Source organism: Carya illinoinensis, chromosome 14, assembly GCF_018687715.1.
Source record: "Carya illinoinensis cultivar Pawnee chromosome 14, C.illinoinensisPawnee_v1, whole genome shotgun sequence".
In the NCBI taxonomy this organism is placed as follows: domain Eukaryota; kingdom Viridiplantae; phylum Streptophyta; class Magnoliopsida; order Fagales; family Juglandaceae; genus Carya; species Carya illinoinensis.
The window spans coordinates 1251363-1265647 of record NC_056765.1 but is presented as its reverse complement, the minus strand read 5'-3'; the positions used below and the strand labels follow the sequence as shown (position 1 = coordinate 1265647).

The 14285-nt window shown below is 35.6% G+C and overlaps 1 protein-coding gene and 1 non-coding gene across 2 annotated transcripts; one reads left to right on the top strand and one right to left on the bottom strand.

Moving 5' to 3' along the window:
- Nucleotides 1-301: 301 nt before the first annotated feature.
- TRNAV-CAC lies at nt 302-375 on the top strand. Its single transcript has one exon. It is a non-coding gene; the product is annotated as a tRNA-Val (tRNA).
- A 365-nt stretch (nt 376-740) lies between these two features.
- Nucleotides 741-13274, bottom strand: LOC122295156 (DNA replication ATP-dependent helicase/nuclease JHS1). The gene is made up of 34 exons (XM_043104227.1): nt 12561-13274; nt 12102-12269; nt 11793-12029; nt 11547-11609; nt 10809-11018; nt 10669-10722; nt 10524-10585; nt 9606-9738; nt 9420-9530; nt 9229-9325; nt 8898-8980; nt 8257-8319; nt 7916-8071; nt 7743-7798; nt 7579-7636; nt 7389-7499; nt 7245-7301; nt 6786-6920; nt 6444-6695; nt 5936-6010; nt 5672-5793; nt 5414-5486; nt 5211-5315; nt 4933-5100; nt 4342-4411; nt 4108-4259; nt 2896-2973; nt 2709-2801; nt 2417-2554; nt 2195-2234; nt 2021-2094; nt 1738-1875; nt 1390-1509; nt 741-1161 (listed from the first exon to the last, which is right to left on the bottom strand). Exons 1-34 carry the CDS (start codon nt 13152-13154, stop codon nt 1003-1005), a joined length of 4305 nt encoding a protein of 1434 aa, XP_042960161.1. The 5' UTR covers nt 13155-13274; the 3' UTR covers nt 741-1002.
- Between the last annotated feature and the right edge of the window lie 1011 nt (nt 13275-14285).

Genomic DNA, 14285 nt, shown 5'->3' with positions numbered 1-14285 from the left:
TTAAGAAACACAAATATGTTAAAAGTTGTGTCCATCATTCTAATTGGACTCCCGCAAGCATTGGGCTTTTTGCTATAATGAATACTTTAGACCAGCTTTCCTTTCTTTCCTTTTTAATTAAAATCAGAAATTAAGATTTTAATAATTTCATCATAGAATCACTCTTAAGAAAATCTGACTTGATAGATATTAGAAAAATTTTGGAAAATGCTTTGGGGGTGAACTTCCAAAAGCAACAAAGTTGGAGCTTTGTTCAATTGAGTAGTAGTTAAATATAGCTAGAGAGATCCTCTCAGCAAATGTCTGGGTGGTGTAGTTGGTTATCACGCTAGTCTCACACACTAGAGGTCCCCGGTTCGAACCCGGGCTCAGACACTTTTAATTCCCTTTTTCTAGTTGAGGAGCAACAAAACGCCATCGCTTTGAATAACTAGTGTGCCGTTAAAATGCTGGCTTCGTATTTTAGGAGTTCCTTTTGCTTTCAATAGCAAGAAAGACCTTGATCTTTGTTGGACACTTCACCCTTTTTTTTTTTTTTTTAATTTTTTTAAAAAATAATTTTCAATGTTTTGCTAATTCAGAGGGTAATCAATTGATGAAAAAACATATTTTCCGAAAATAAAAACAATTCTTGATTTTTTGGTATTAAAATTTCAAATGAAGACACATTAGATGGTGTACAATGTGTTAGTTTTTGTTAATACGGAGTGGAATTTGTTGGAATAACTTGAATAAATAAAAACAGAAAAAAAGTAGTAGCTTCTTTGTACTAAAATCTCATGTTTGTGAACGTGAAACTAGAGGCCAGACAATTACTGCTGCTCATGGCACATTAGAGAAATCGTGGATTTCAAGACACATTTACAATTCCATGTCTGTTACTCAAAAAAAAAAAGACAAAATATTCCTTGTATACATAATATTTTATATTGGGAATTGGAAAGAGACGAATCAAAATTGTTTTTTTATTTACACTGACAAAAAAAATGGAAAAGAAAAATCTTATCTGGACTGAGAGCATCTCTTCAGCTCTCCCTTGTAATTGATATCTTTCTTGGACACACTAAGGATGCCTGATTGCTCATCAACTTTCTCGATCATAAGCTTCAGTAGTGGAACCTTAGATAGGGTTTTGCATGACCCCACCATTATCAATTTTTTCTGTTCAAACATATAAATTAAATCAAGAAATTATACCTACTTGAGATTCTAGCATGGAGGAGATGTTTCCTTTTTTTTTTTTTTTTTTTTTAACCACTCGATTTCCTATTTAATCAACTCAATAAGCACAAAAAGAAGATTTATGATAGCAAGCAAAATCTTTGAAATAAACTAGAAATTTGAAGTCAAGAGTAATTTTTATACAAGGAAAGAACTTTCGATGCCTACCTTTGCTCGGGTGAGAGCCACATTGATCCTATGCCAGTCACCAAGAAGTGAGCCAGAGCAATCCCTTGGATTTTCACTTGACCTAACAAATGATACCAGTATGCAGTCCTTGTCTCTTCCCTAGACCAAAGGGAAAAAGGGGGAAAAAAAGGTTATAAATCGGTGTGGCATAGCTTCAAATTTAACTAAGAGTAACTTCCAAAACCAAAAAGAGGTTGAGTGATGCTCTTCACCCAAAAAATTGGCTATTATTAGTTTAAGCCTTGTATCACAATCCGCTCGGACAAAATCAAGCAAATGACCATGTCTGAACAAAAAAGAGAGACAACAGCCATAGTTCACCCTAACCTGGTATTTATCAATAGTATGTATCTCCACAGAGGTTATGCATACAGAGCGGCGGATAAGATTTGCCTGAGAATTATAGGGCGTAATGATGCCAATATCCTCCCCTTCAATTCCATTCTCAACCAACTTCTCTGTGATCTATATAATGAGCACGATGAGGAACAAATACATAAAGGGCTTGCACCATGAATCGGAATTCAAAATGAAATAAGTTCTTGGTCTTAAGCAACAAGATCTATTTAATCATTTATTTTTATAAGTAACGAGAAATATTTAGTCATACCTCTGCAATTATGTAAGCTTCAATAGGATTATTCAGATTCTTTTGATCTCTCTCCTCAAAAGCAGGTAAAATATCTGAGTTGTAAAAAATGATATGTAAGAAACCAAGCCAAATAACAAATAATTCATCAAAGGAAATGTTAACAAGAGTATAAATGATTCTATGCTTATTGACCTGTATCAATAAATATGACTGGATTTGTTGGGTTCAAAACCTGCAATCACGAAGCATCTAATACATGTATTAAATATATGTTTGATAAGTAACACGGAAATTTAATATCAGGAACTTTAAAACCATAGAAAATTACGAGATTTTCAACTACGGATACACATCAACTAAAGGCAAGAAGACAATGGATTATAATGGAATGACATTGTGAAAGAATGCTCTGACCTCCTTTAGCCATGATGAACAAGATTTTAAACCAGAAAGCCCAAGTCTGGCATTAGCTATTTCAGAGGAACCACAACGTAATCTGTCACCATATATTAAGGCATTTGATAGTTCCATAATGCCTTGACACATTCGATACTGCACACAGATCAACTTGGTAAGTAGACCTGGTAAAGAAAAAGTAGCAAATGAAATACACCACTCCATGACCAATTTCTTTGTCCTTTGTATTCCCCCATATGTAACTATTATTTATCAAGGGAAAAAAAAAATTTCTTCGAATTCAAGTAACCTGGCTCTGCAGCGCTGAAATTGCCTGAGGATGTGCTTCTGATAGTCTGCAAAACAGGCTAACTCCCATCCCGTTCTCCCGAGCCTCTGTACTCTAGACATGGATTAGCACGCATTTTTAATGAGCTTAAAGAGTTGATATAATAAAAGTAAAGCAAATAGGACTACAAACAGATGAGACATATCACCTGGACAAGAGGAGGTAGTTGATAATGATCACCAACAAGGACAAATGTCGAAGCAAACATCAGGGGTCCTAGTGATACCTGATACGAAACAGACTCATGAATCAATCAGAGAGTTCAACATAATCTCTTCATCAACAATTCTGCTTAAACAGCACCACCACACCTAATTAAGTTATAAACACTAAAAAGGGTCTCAAATCTGCAGAACAATAAACTAGGCACTTAACAAACAAGTTTTGTTTTCAACTAAATGCAAGATGGATAACCACCTGAAATGCGTGAAATTCATCTCTGAATTCTTCACAATATATACTCTGACGCAGAAAAGCCATACAGGAATAAAATCTAGAAACTATAAAGTGGACATATTAAGTTTTGAAAACAGCATCAATTTTATGCTGGTGCCCCCAAACAGTAAAAACCTAAATGGCAAGAATTGGAGATCGCATAAAAAATAGCAGCTAGCCCCCTTTTCCATTTCTGCATCTCAGTCATTTCCAATTTCTCAAGTTTCATCTTACTCACACCCATCTAAATATAAACTTACAACTATGTTTCACAATTATTACCAACATTGTCAAACCAATGCACGCTTCTTTAACTCTTATGTTTCAAAATTTCAACTTTCATAGTTATTCATCAATTATAACAAAGGGCAGCCGCGAATGTTATCCCAATCCATATCTTATTCTATGGAAGGATATATTTACTATCTACTTGAATAAGTGGTTAGGGAAAATATACATATGCATATTTGTGAGAATGCATATTTGTGAGAGTGCATATTGTGTATGTGGGAGAGGGAGAGAGAGAGAATTCACTTTTAAAAATCTCTCTAGCCATCAAATTTCAGACTGCCATTTTTTTCTTTTGGTTTTACTAATGTCACTGATAAAAAAAAACTTTTGGTTTTACTAATGTCAAGATATGAGATTGACGAGTCTACAACAAAATCTATGAACTCCTATCACTTTATTCACTTTATAGAGTGACATTATAGTGCAGTTGCATTTTGAGAAGATACAAAGAACTTAAAGCTACAGTAAAACACAAACAGGAAAAAAAAAAACTTTAGGTTTTACTAATGTCAAGATATGAGATTGACGAGTCTACAACAAAATCCATGCATTCCCATCACTTTATAGAGTATTATAGTGTAGTTGCATTTTGAGAAGATAAAACGAACTTAAAGCTACAGGAAAGACAACATACTGGAAGGCTAGTCTGTCCAGCTTCATCCATGATGCATACATCAAATCTCTTGTTGGAAAGCAAAGGACTAGTAATTCCAAGACAAGTAACTGCAACAACTTTGACTTGGTCTAATCTTATTTTGACATCTTCAACACTGTGTATGTTCATTGCTGCCATAGAAATCTTTGTTACAAGATGGAGAATAAATTAAACTGATTATGCCACAAGGAATCCACTTAACTATAATCTGACCTGAAAAACAATTTCCCCGAACTTCTTCATGCACGGCTTCAGGTCTTCCAACACGTACAAAATCAATGCCCTGTTAATTTTAATTTTCCATAACATGCAAGAAAAACTAATGAGTAAATTAACATGACAATACAAGGTGCACTGATCATCATACAATTATAAATACAATAAGAAGAATGACTTGTGTGAAAGTCCACTTCCATTGGTGGTTGAAGACTGAGTAAGATCTGCAGACCCTAAGACTGAAAACTTTTAGTTCCTTCTAACTAAGCATTCTGGCGTTCCTAATGTTAGAGGGAACAGCAAAAGAAACATTGACGGATGTGGAAGACTAAGCTTAATTACCAACGGACAAATAATAAAATCGTAGTTAAGTCCACAGTTAATGTAGAATAGCAAAGGAAAACATATCAATCAGGTACTGTGAAACTGCATTTAAGGGCATGTTGCTTGAATGTCAGACATTGTCACAATCAAATGTGTTTACCACTAACAAAAAAGGGGGAAGAGGGGCCCATGCCTTTCATTGGCTTGGGCTACTACATATACAGGGCATCAAGTAACACAAGATGAATGGAGGATAGAAAGAACCTGAGCTTTTAATTTTATAAGCAAATTATCAACAGCGGAGTTTGTATAGGATGTCAGCAAGATGGATGTCCCTCTCATCAACAAGGCTTTTACAGCATGCACCATTGTAGAAGTCTTGCCGGTTCCAGGCATTCCTAGTATTAGAGCGTAATCCTTCGCTGTAAGTATCTGGATAATGTATAATAAGTAAAAAAGTGCCACCCAAATATAATTGGTCAGAATAGCTTCGACTAGTAATTGGTCAACAAATTGGGACATAAGCTTTCTGTACAGAAAACCTTAAGAATAGCCCGACGCTGATCATCATTCAAATTCCTTTCGGACCAGACATAAGATATTGCTGGATCTTGGCTGAATATACATCCATTGTCAAATTTAGGAGCCTACAAGGATGCACATAGCCAGAACCATGCAAAATGTCATCACAAGATAGCAAAAACACAGACATCAAGGGGAGAACAAGTTCGCAACAAACATTCACCTCAAGATCAACGATCATCTTCCGTAGATGGGTACTTTTTGCATTTCGTAGAAAAAGTTGTACAAGGTTAAGCCTTCAAATAATAACATCAAGCATGGATTCAGTGCAGATACATATTACACTATTTATGTCTTACGCAATCTCTAATGCTACAAGTTCTGGAACTTCATTTTTTTTTTTTTTTTTGGGGGGGGGGGGAGGGGGTGGTTGTTGGTTTCGAGAGCGTATATCTCATAATAGTTTAGAAAAATTAATTACCTCATAACTGCAAATGAAGTCATAATTTCATCCTTGTCAATCCGCCAAACCTCTTCAAAAAGATCATGTGCCTCTGAAGAAGGATTGCTCCCAGGAAGCCGAAGACGCTTGGAAATAGAAACCTAGAATATATAGAAGTCAATTTGAAATTGCTTAATTAATGAAGACATTGTAGTGCAAGAGCAGAAAGCCAGAAACAACCATTTTCCATAATACGTCCAAGCAAATTCATAAATGAATAGGAATACCAAATGTAATACTTACAGAAACATGAAAGCGACTTATCTCTGTAATGACCCCACTTGCAATAGTTATACGGCCAGGTTCAGTGCTAAGTATCTAAACATAAAAAGGGGAGAAAATACAAAACTAATGATTAGATGAAAAATTAAAGGTAAAATATGCCACATGATATGGAAGTTTTTTTTTTTTTTTTTTTAAATTCACATGATACGGAAGTTATTATGTCCAATGAATATGAAGCTCATAAATTTTCCTTTGTTGGCAGAAGAAATTGGCAGAATCATAATTGCCTTAACTCAAAAGGCCACTTTGTAATTTAATATGCTGTATTTGCTTAAGAAAGCAAAGCGCATACTACTTTGTGAAGAATCAATCAGATCTACTTTGACAGGTAAAGAACAAGATAAGCATCCGAATATTAAAAAGTTAAAGAGCAGCTCATGTCAAACACGTCATAAAAGTCAGTTCTATTTTATGTAAACTCAACAAAAACCACATCCTGCACAAATCTAATATGTGAAAATTTTACCACATAGTCTCCACTTCTAAGCATGCTGTCCATATAATTTCTCGGAGAAGAGGCAACACTTGAATCTCCATCAGATGCTTTCATATTGAATGCTGGTAGATCTTGATGCACAAAACGATAAATGAACCGCTTGTCTTTAAGAGGCTCATGATGCGGAAGTTCCTCTGAAGCATCAAGAACAAGAGAAGAAAGGAAACTAGTGGACTTATCATGCTTCAAACTACGAGGACACCAGATCTTTTTCTTCGCAAGCTGAGAAGGAAAAAACACATTTCCAATAATTAGGGAGACTATTTTGGAGTTTAGAATAAATAAAATTGTAAAACTGCTTCAGAAATGTACCTCAATCTCTTTAGCTTCTAAGTCAATCAACCAATCCCAATGCCGAAGGAACTTGCTATGAGCTACAGTTAGGTGGCTAGCATTTGAATCAAACAGATCACCTAATCCACTACTTTCAGTGCTTCCACCATGTGCCTGCATCAATAACACATTACAGCTGCATACACCACCACACAGGAAACTAAATAGCATCTCAAGGCCAAATGACAATAAATGGTTTTTGAAGTATCAGATTAGAACCCCCCAGGTGGGAATGGATTTCACACAGTTCATAGCTATGGCATATCAAGGCCGTTGTCAATGCAATGATGAAGAATTTTACATGGACCAAACATTTAAATGGCTATCTTGTGAATGAAACTCCCATTACCCCATTGCCATACTGCCAAACAGAAGCAGATTAATTAATATGCACAGCTTTTTACAGTCATTCAACCTAGTAAAGACAAAAAAAATTACCTTATGATAGATAGTACAGACATTAAGATGGCGACAACCATTACACATGCTCAGACTCTGTAGAAAATTGAGAAAATTTCAAATGACAATACAGAAGGCACTGTCTAAAACAGACTGTACGTAACAATTCCACAATAGCCGTACCCGTAACATAGGGGGTAATTGTTGCATTGTTGATGCCTTGAGAATATGACTTGCAAGTTCATTACGACGCATAACAAGCCCAACCAAGTCAGATCTTCGAACCACAATTCCCTTTACAAATGGTCAATCTCACTGAATAAATTAAAGATTCTAACAGAAAATGATTGCTCAAAGCTGTATCTCAATTTACCTGTGTCTGATCTGACTGAAGATAGTATAAAAGACCACAATCAATATGCTTCTGGTACCTGAATAAAAGCCAAAATCAAATTAGATAGAAGTATGCTTCCTTAAATTTTCTCCTTTACAGAAACGGGATGTCCCCACCAAAAGACAGAAAGGATAAGTGCACACCTCTCAGACATGAGGAGAGTGTATAAGATTACTTGTGCAGAGTGTTCCATAGATGACTGCAGAAATCATATGAAAAGAAGGGTAACACCGAAAATAAGGTGATTTAAGCATTTCGGACTTCGATTTTTCTATTATTTCTTGGCAAACAAATTTCAGATAGACTATAGACTTGCCTGGCCATTGGGTACTTTTCCAGTTTTAAACTCTAAAGGCATAATCTTCTCATTAGTTTCATTTCTGTTTGATTTCACACTGACTCTGACAGAAGCATCAATCATCCCTTTCAAACCATATTTAGGGGCCCACGCCATCTCCTCAATATCAATTACCTATATTCACAACAGAAGTTTAGTAAATATAATGTAAAAGTTATACTGAAGTGAATAACAAGAACAAAGCAGCACTTCATTTTACAATCTCAAACTTCGTATATACCCACAAATGCATGTGCATAGATGCAAAATTGGAAATGAAAATCATGCAAGAAAAAAATAAAAATAGATGAAAGCCTTGCCTCAGATAGGTTAACTTTTTTCAGCCCACCATCGGATCCAAAATCAACAGGAGCTTTTGAATCCTGCCGACAAAAGAATTATAAACAGCGTAAAACATCTGTCTACAACATTCCAAGCAAACAAACCTCCGAGAAAATGAGAAGTGGTGCGTCTAAAAAGGCTTACTTTTTTTTTAACTCGGGGATAAGATGTCTAACAATGCAAAAAGAATTATACGGGAAGAAAAAAGGATAGATACCAAATTTATACTTTAGATAATAAAAAATTCACCTAAAGGTGTGAAAAACTTTGGGATGGCCGTAGGTTGGTTTCATGCATCCAATTCCCAGTAATTTGCACAGATGACTAATGTAGGTCCGTTATGCAATTCTAATTTGGCTTACAGGGTATTGCAACATTACAGATATTAATGTAACACGAGTAAGTGCACATAAAGTTTCAAAATACAAAACTGCATCGCACTCCAATTAAAAACAAGTTAACAAATAAATGAATAGGCCCCATACAAGAATTTATGTATTTCACAATCAAACCAGTTGAGATGAGGTTAAAGCTGTGGCAATAATGAACCAAATCCATTCTAGAGCAAATAGATAATCGAGAACAGAGTAACAGCAATGTGAGTTCTACACAGGCATACCTGTGGATTTTTGAACGTGATGATCCAATTCAATAGTTTTGGTACAGCCTCAATCAAGGTTTTCTGTATATCATTTTCATTTACTGCAAATAACACATACCGCAGAGATTAAGACTTTCACACACGATGATCCATAGTGGTAATTAGTGACTTTCGTTTGGAATTTGAAGTTCAATTAACATTTGAGGAGTAAAATTTAAAAAGGATATGGTCCCTTGAACTGGTGCGAATGCTTAAGGTTCTGAGCCCACCAAGCATGGGGGGGGGGGGGGGGAGATTGAAAATAAGAAATTAGAAAGTGTACTTAATTGAAAATTATATAAGTTCCCACCTCCACATGCATATAAGCTTTCCATGTTTTTCTGGAGCACCAGTCCAGCATATTCCTCCAAGAATTTTATAGTAGGACTTTCCTTAATAAGTCCAGCCTGAAAGGGAAGAAATCTCACATATGTATCTCAGTTGGGAAAAAATGAATTTTTATCAAACCATTGTACAAGGTACTAGTGAAAATTCTGAAACCTGAAAAATTTGGTGCAGCAAGGTACCAATTAATGCTGCCGTTGAATACTCATTGCACTTTAGCCTCTCGTCTAGAATTGTTCGCCTTGGGCAACTGAAACTAGCAGCAACCTAAAAGATTTTTCTAGTTATAAGGAATAAATGGATGTAGAGAAAAATAATATTCAAAAGCAAGTGATTTTTTACCCGGGTTCCAGACAGCAATATATCAGGATGAACGATTATAAAATTGCTGTCACGATCTATGTCACACTTTCCTTGCTCATCAAAGTCACCAATGACATTCACAGTATCTCCAGGTGCAACTACACCATAATACCTGACAAGAAATGGAAAAAGACAGTTGGAGAAACACTAAACATAATTTCCCCAACAGCCACTGATTGACCCCATACAATAACCAATTCAGATCAGCAAATATTCTCAGTGATATGATTCTCAATAAAAGATCATAGGCACTTTGTGTAACTTCTAAGGAAGGAAACAAACAGAGTCCATCCGAGATTCAAGTATATCAGTATAAAGTAAGCAAACAGGATCAATGCATGTTGAGTTCTTGGCAACAATAAGGCAATTATATACCAATCAGTACCAGAGGAAACTTCAATTGCCAAGAAAAACAATGATGAAAAATACCAGGCCATCAAGACAACGGGGGTTAATAGCCAATAGTTATTCATGCTGTAGAAATATAAATGAAAACAACTCCAATTCCTAAAAGGGGTTGTGTTTATATAAATGAAAATGCAGCTGGACTTGAATTCCCAATCAGATCAAACAACATAGGTTAACCCCATAAATCAAAAGGTTAAAATGGTAGGTAATGCAAGTTAAATTATTACGTAAGTGTGATTGTACAATGATGATGACTACAGAGACTTGAAGCCATGAAGTCATGCTTCTGTCCTGAGTCATCAATAGTACAACAGTTCCATCACTAGAACTGTTAACAAGTGGAGGAGATGTAAAAGGCGCCATGTATCAAGTGATGATCAATCTCCAAATAATATGCACAAAGTGATATTTTACATTAGGGGAAAATTTTCTTTATGAAATAGTGGAGAGGATATAAAATGCTTCAGAACATATTACAAGTCAACTTACCACTCTTCCCACAAATACGCAGCACGCTCTTCTCCGCTATGCTCATTCAGTAGACGAAGAACCTATAAAGCAAGTGATCAACTTAGTACAGTTCTTAGCTCAATTGAAGTAATGAAGTGGTTTGGGTATAAGGATTAATGAAAACCTTATATGGGCCCTCAGCAACAGATGAGACAGCAGGTCTAAGCCTCTCAGACACCTGCAGCAGAAATGTGTTGCGTATTATCAATCTTCAAAAGCATACCGCCAACACAACAAGATAAGTTTGGAAAAAGTAAAGCATACCTCTAATACTAGAAAATTACAATGGGAAGAAGCCCCATTGACCTTTGCTGGTAAATTCATTGCCATTCTTTCTACTGCACGATCAAGTTTGACAGATATCCCATCATCATCTCTGTTATGAACTTTGGTTGAATATGCTTCCATGTCACTAGATAACGAGTCTTCAACAGAAATGACATCTTCTACTTGATCCAGAAGTTCAAGCAATGCCTAAGAAAAGATTCATACAAATAGATATCATGTTACTTATGACTAGGTTAGGAGAAAATGTCTTTTACTCCTGCCCAATAAATCATGTAAACTTTCAACTCTGCAATTTTTTTTTTTTTTTAATTGGCACCAGTTGTCCAGGAACAACGTCCAAACTAATCCCAGGGGTGCACAGGCTCTTGGCAAGGAGTTTCCTGTAAGTGCACCTCAAGTAATTCAAAGAGAAAATCCCTCAATCCAATGGCCCCTAGAGATTGTTTGCACCAAAAAGGATTTGAACCTCAGACCTGGGAGAGCATACCCCAAGCCCAAGGCCTTTACCACTTGAGCCAACCCCTAGATGTTTCAACTCACCAATTAAAAACTTGCACTATATGTTCATGAGAAAATCAAATACTTGAATTGGAAAAGAAGTACGAAAAAAATGATGTGTGACAACACTCCAGAGTGAGTGGCTCTTCTAGGCGGACAGCTGTGTGACAATACTCCAGAGAATTTGTGCAGTCTTAAAACCTAGTACAATTATACCTTTTTGTGATGTCTTAAACCATGCAGATCAGATGCTCCATTACATGCAACACCATTAGCTATCTGAAATTCAGTTTCAGCACAAATCAGAAATAAAAAGTGCAACCTTCAAGTTGACAGATGAGAAGTCAGAAAATCCTGAGTCTTGTAATTTTTCTGGCGTTTACTGCCAAGAAAAAAAATGAACCAAGTTCATGAATGTAAAATATTAAACCTATTCATAAGGATTCTATAATTCAAAATTACCTTATCATGGCAATATGATAGAGATGGTGGAGTTCGGAACGGACTCTGCCTACTAGCAGTTCCAGCGCTGGTCAATTCACTCCTATTTCCACATGAACCAGTATCCTGATCCGGGTTAACCCTTTTTAAACCAACTCTGTTAGTGGCTACCAAAGATTTTTCAGCAGCCTTTCGCGTTGGTGACGAGAGCCACTTTTCAACCTGGTCAGCTTTACTGGGAGAAGTCCGTACCATACCCTAAAAATTTACCACGCGATCAAAATTATAACCAATTTGTAAACAGACGCCAAATTTAACCAATAGACATGCCTTGTTCAGTGAGCATTGCTGAAGGTGTGATGCATTGAGCCTTGAAGAGTCGGCCAACACTCTCATCATCTCTGGTATGCGTTTTGAAACTGCCTGGAGTCTTTCATTCACTGGAGATATCTTCCATGTCACTTCATCACCTCCATCGTCCTGGCTCTGCTTTATCAACTACCGCCACGACCATGTTTAATATCAATTTCAGGAAGAATCTAAATTACTATGATTTTTATACCGAAAGTATTTGCACAAAAAAATTAAAATAACAATCCAATAGCATCCACGCATGCATTAAGTGTTTCCAGGTCAAATATATTTTAAAAAATACAACCTAAAATACTACAAACAGAATCGGCATAACTCAAGCACTACTCCCTAAAAAAAAAAAAACTCATTAACACTAAAGGCTACTACAATGGGTTTTCCAGGAAAATTTAAACAAAAAAATTGCCTGACATTTACCATTCCAGGCGAGAACTTGAAGCGCTTGTGGGACACAGACTTGGAAATCTCTGGCGACACTTCGGACAGGTTCTTGTCTGCATTAACACCCATCGTGTCCAAATTAGCAGGCGGCGTATTCTGCGACGCATTATTTAGATTACTCGTTCGTGAATCCGACGTGTTTCTAGGTGCCCGAGATGCCAAACCCTCAAGATTGGGATCTACATTTTGCAAATTCGGTACACTTTTACGGTTTCTCGAGGTCAAAACATCATTATTAGGACCAATACGTCCAGAATTAGAATCATTTATCGCGTTTTGAACAGGTAACACCGATTTCTCGAGATCAACCGGCCCCGAACTGGGACCATCCGCTGGGTTTCGGGAGCTCGAAACGGCTACGGGATTGGCGTTGGGAGAGGAAGAAACGGCGGCGTTGGAAACGGTGACATTGTTAGGATTCTGGGAAGCTAAGAGGGCGTTCTGAGTGTGGCGCTCGAAGAAATGCTGGATGCCAAACTTGGAGGGCTGCTGCTGGTTGTTGCTTGGGTTGGACTTCTTGGACGAAGACGATGATGAAGAAGAAGAAATGGGTTTTTTCCTCGGAGGCATTTTTTCTGGTACGTGGAAGCTTAGTACTAGGGTTTTTCACTTCATCAGAATTCAATCCCGCGGTCAGATAGAGAGAGAGGGAGGAGAACTTGAGGTTTTATTTCTTTTTAATTTGCTATGTGATTTGTGCTCTCCCGCCCAAAATTAAGGGACAGAGATATAACCGAAGGAAAAATTGCTTTGCCCTCTGCACTGACCGCTCCTGTTGATCGCTTTGCAAATTTTTTTCTTTTTTAACTTAATGATTAAAGAATGATTTTAAATATATCCATATATTTTTATTTTTTAAAATATTTAAATTTATTAAAAAAATATGAAAAAATAAATTAATCAATTAAAACTGAAAACTAACTAGCAGTAAGTTTAAGCAGTGCTACTCAAGCGGCAGAGTAACACCACTCATAATCGAATGGAAATAATTTAGTTAAATCACAAAATTGATATCACTTAATGTGATACGTTATATTATAAAATTATTTTTATTTTAAAATAAATTTAATAGATTTTATTAAATTATGTTAATTTATAAATTTATTTTTATTTAATTTCTTTATATCTATAACATTTCTCCGACCAAATTAGAGTAATTTTATTTTTTAATTTTTAATTCAAATATCGTTGTAATTGAAAATCTTGTCTTGGATTATAGGAGTAAAAAAATATAGATATAATCGGTCCAGTTCGATATGATTTTATATATTTTTTATAATCGAATCGATATATACTGATTTTAAAATTTTAAGAATAGATATTGGACCGATTCACAGCTGAAATCAGGACTTCCGATTTTTTCAATTTCAGTTCGATCGGGTCTGGTCCCCTTTTTTAGTTTTATGAATTATCTATGTTAGCTATAATATTATGTTTATATATACTAAACTATTAGTCTATTTATGTTATAGTATAAATATATCATTTTATAATAATTAATATATACTAGTATAGTATTAAATTTAACTATAGTTTATATAAGTTCTATACTTTTTATACAAGTATATATGATCAAATGTGTAAAATGTATTTATAAAAAGAATATATATTGTAATTTATTATGCCAAAAATGTATCCTTGGTATATATATATATATAAGTTTATATTAATAACTTAATATTAATGTTTATGTTAACATTA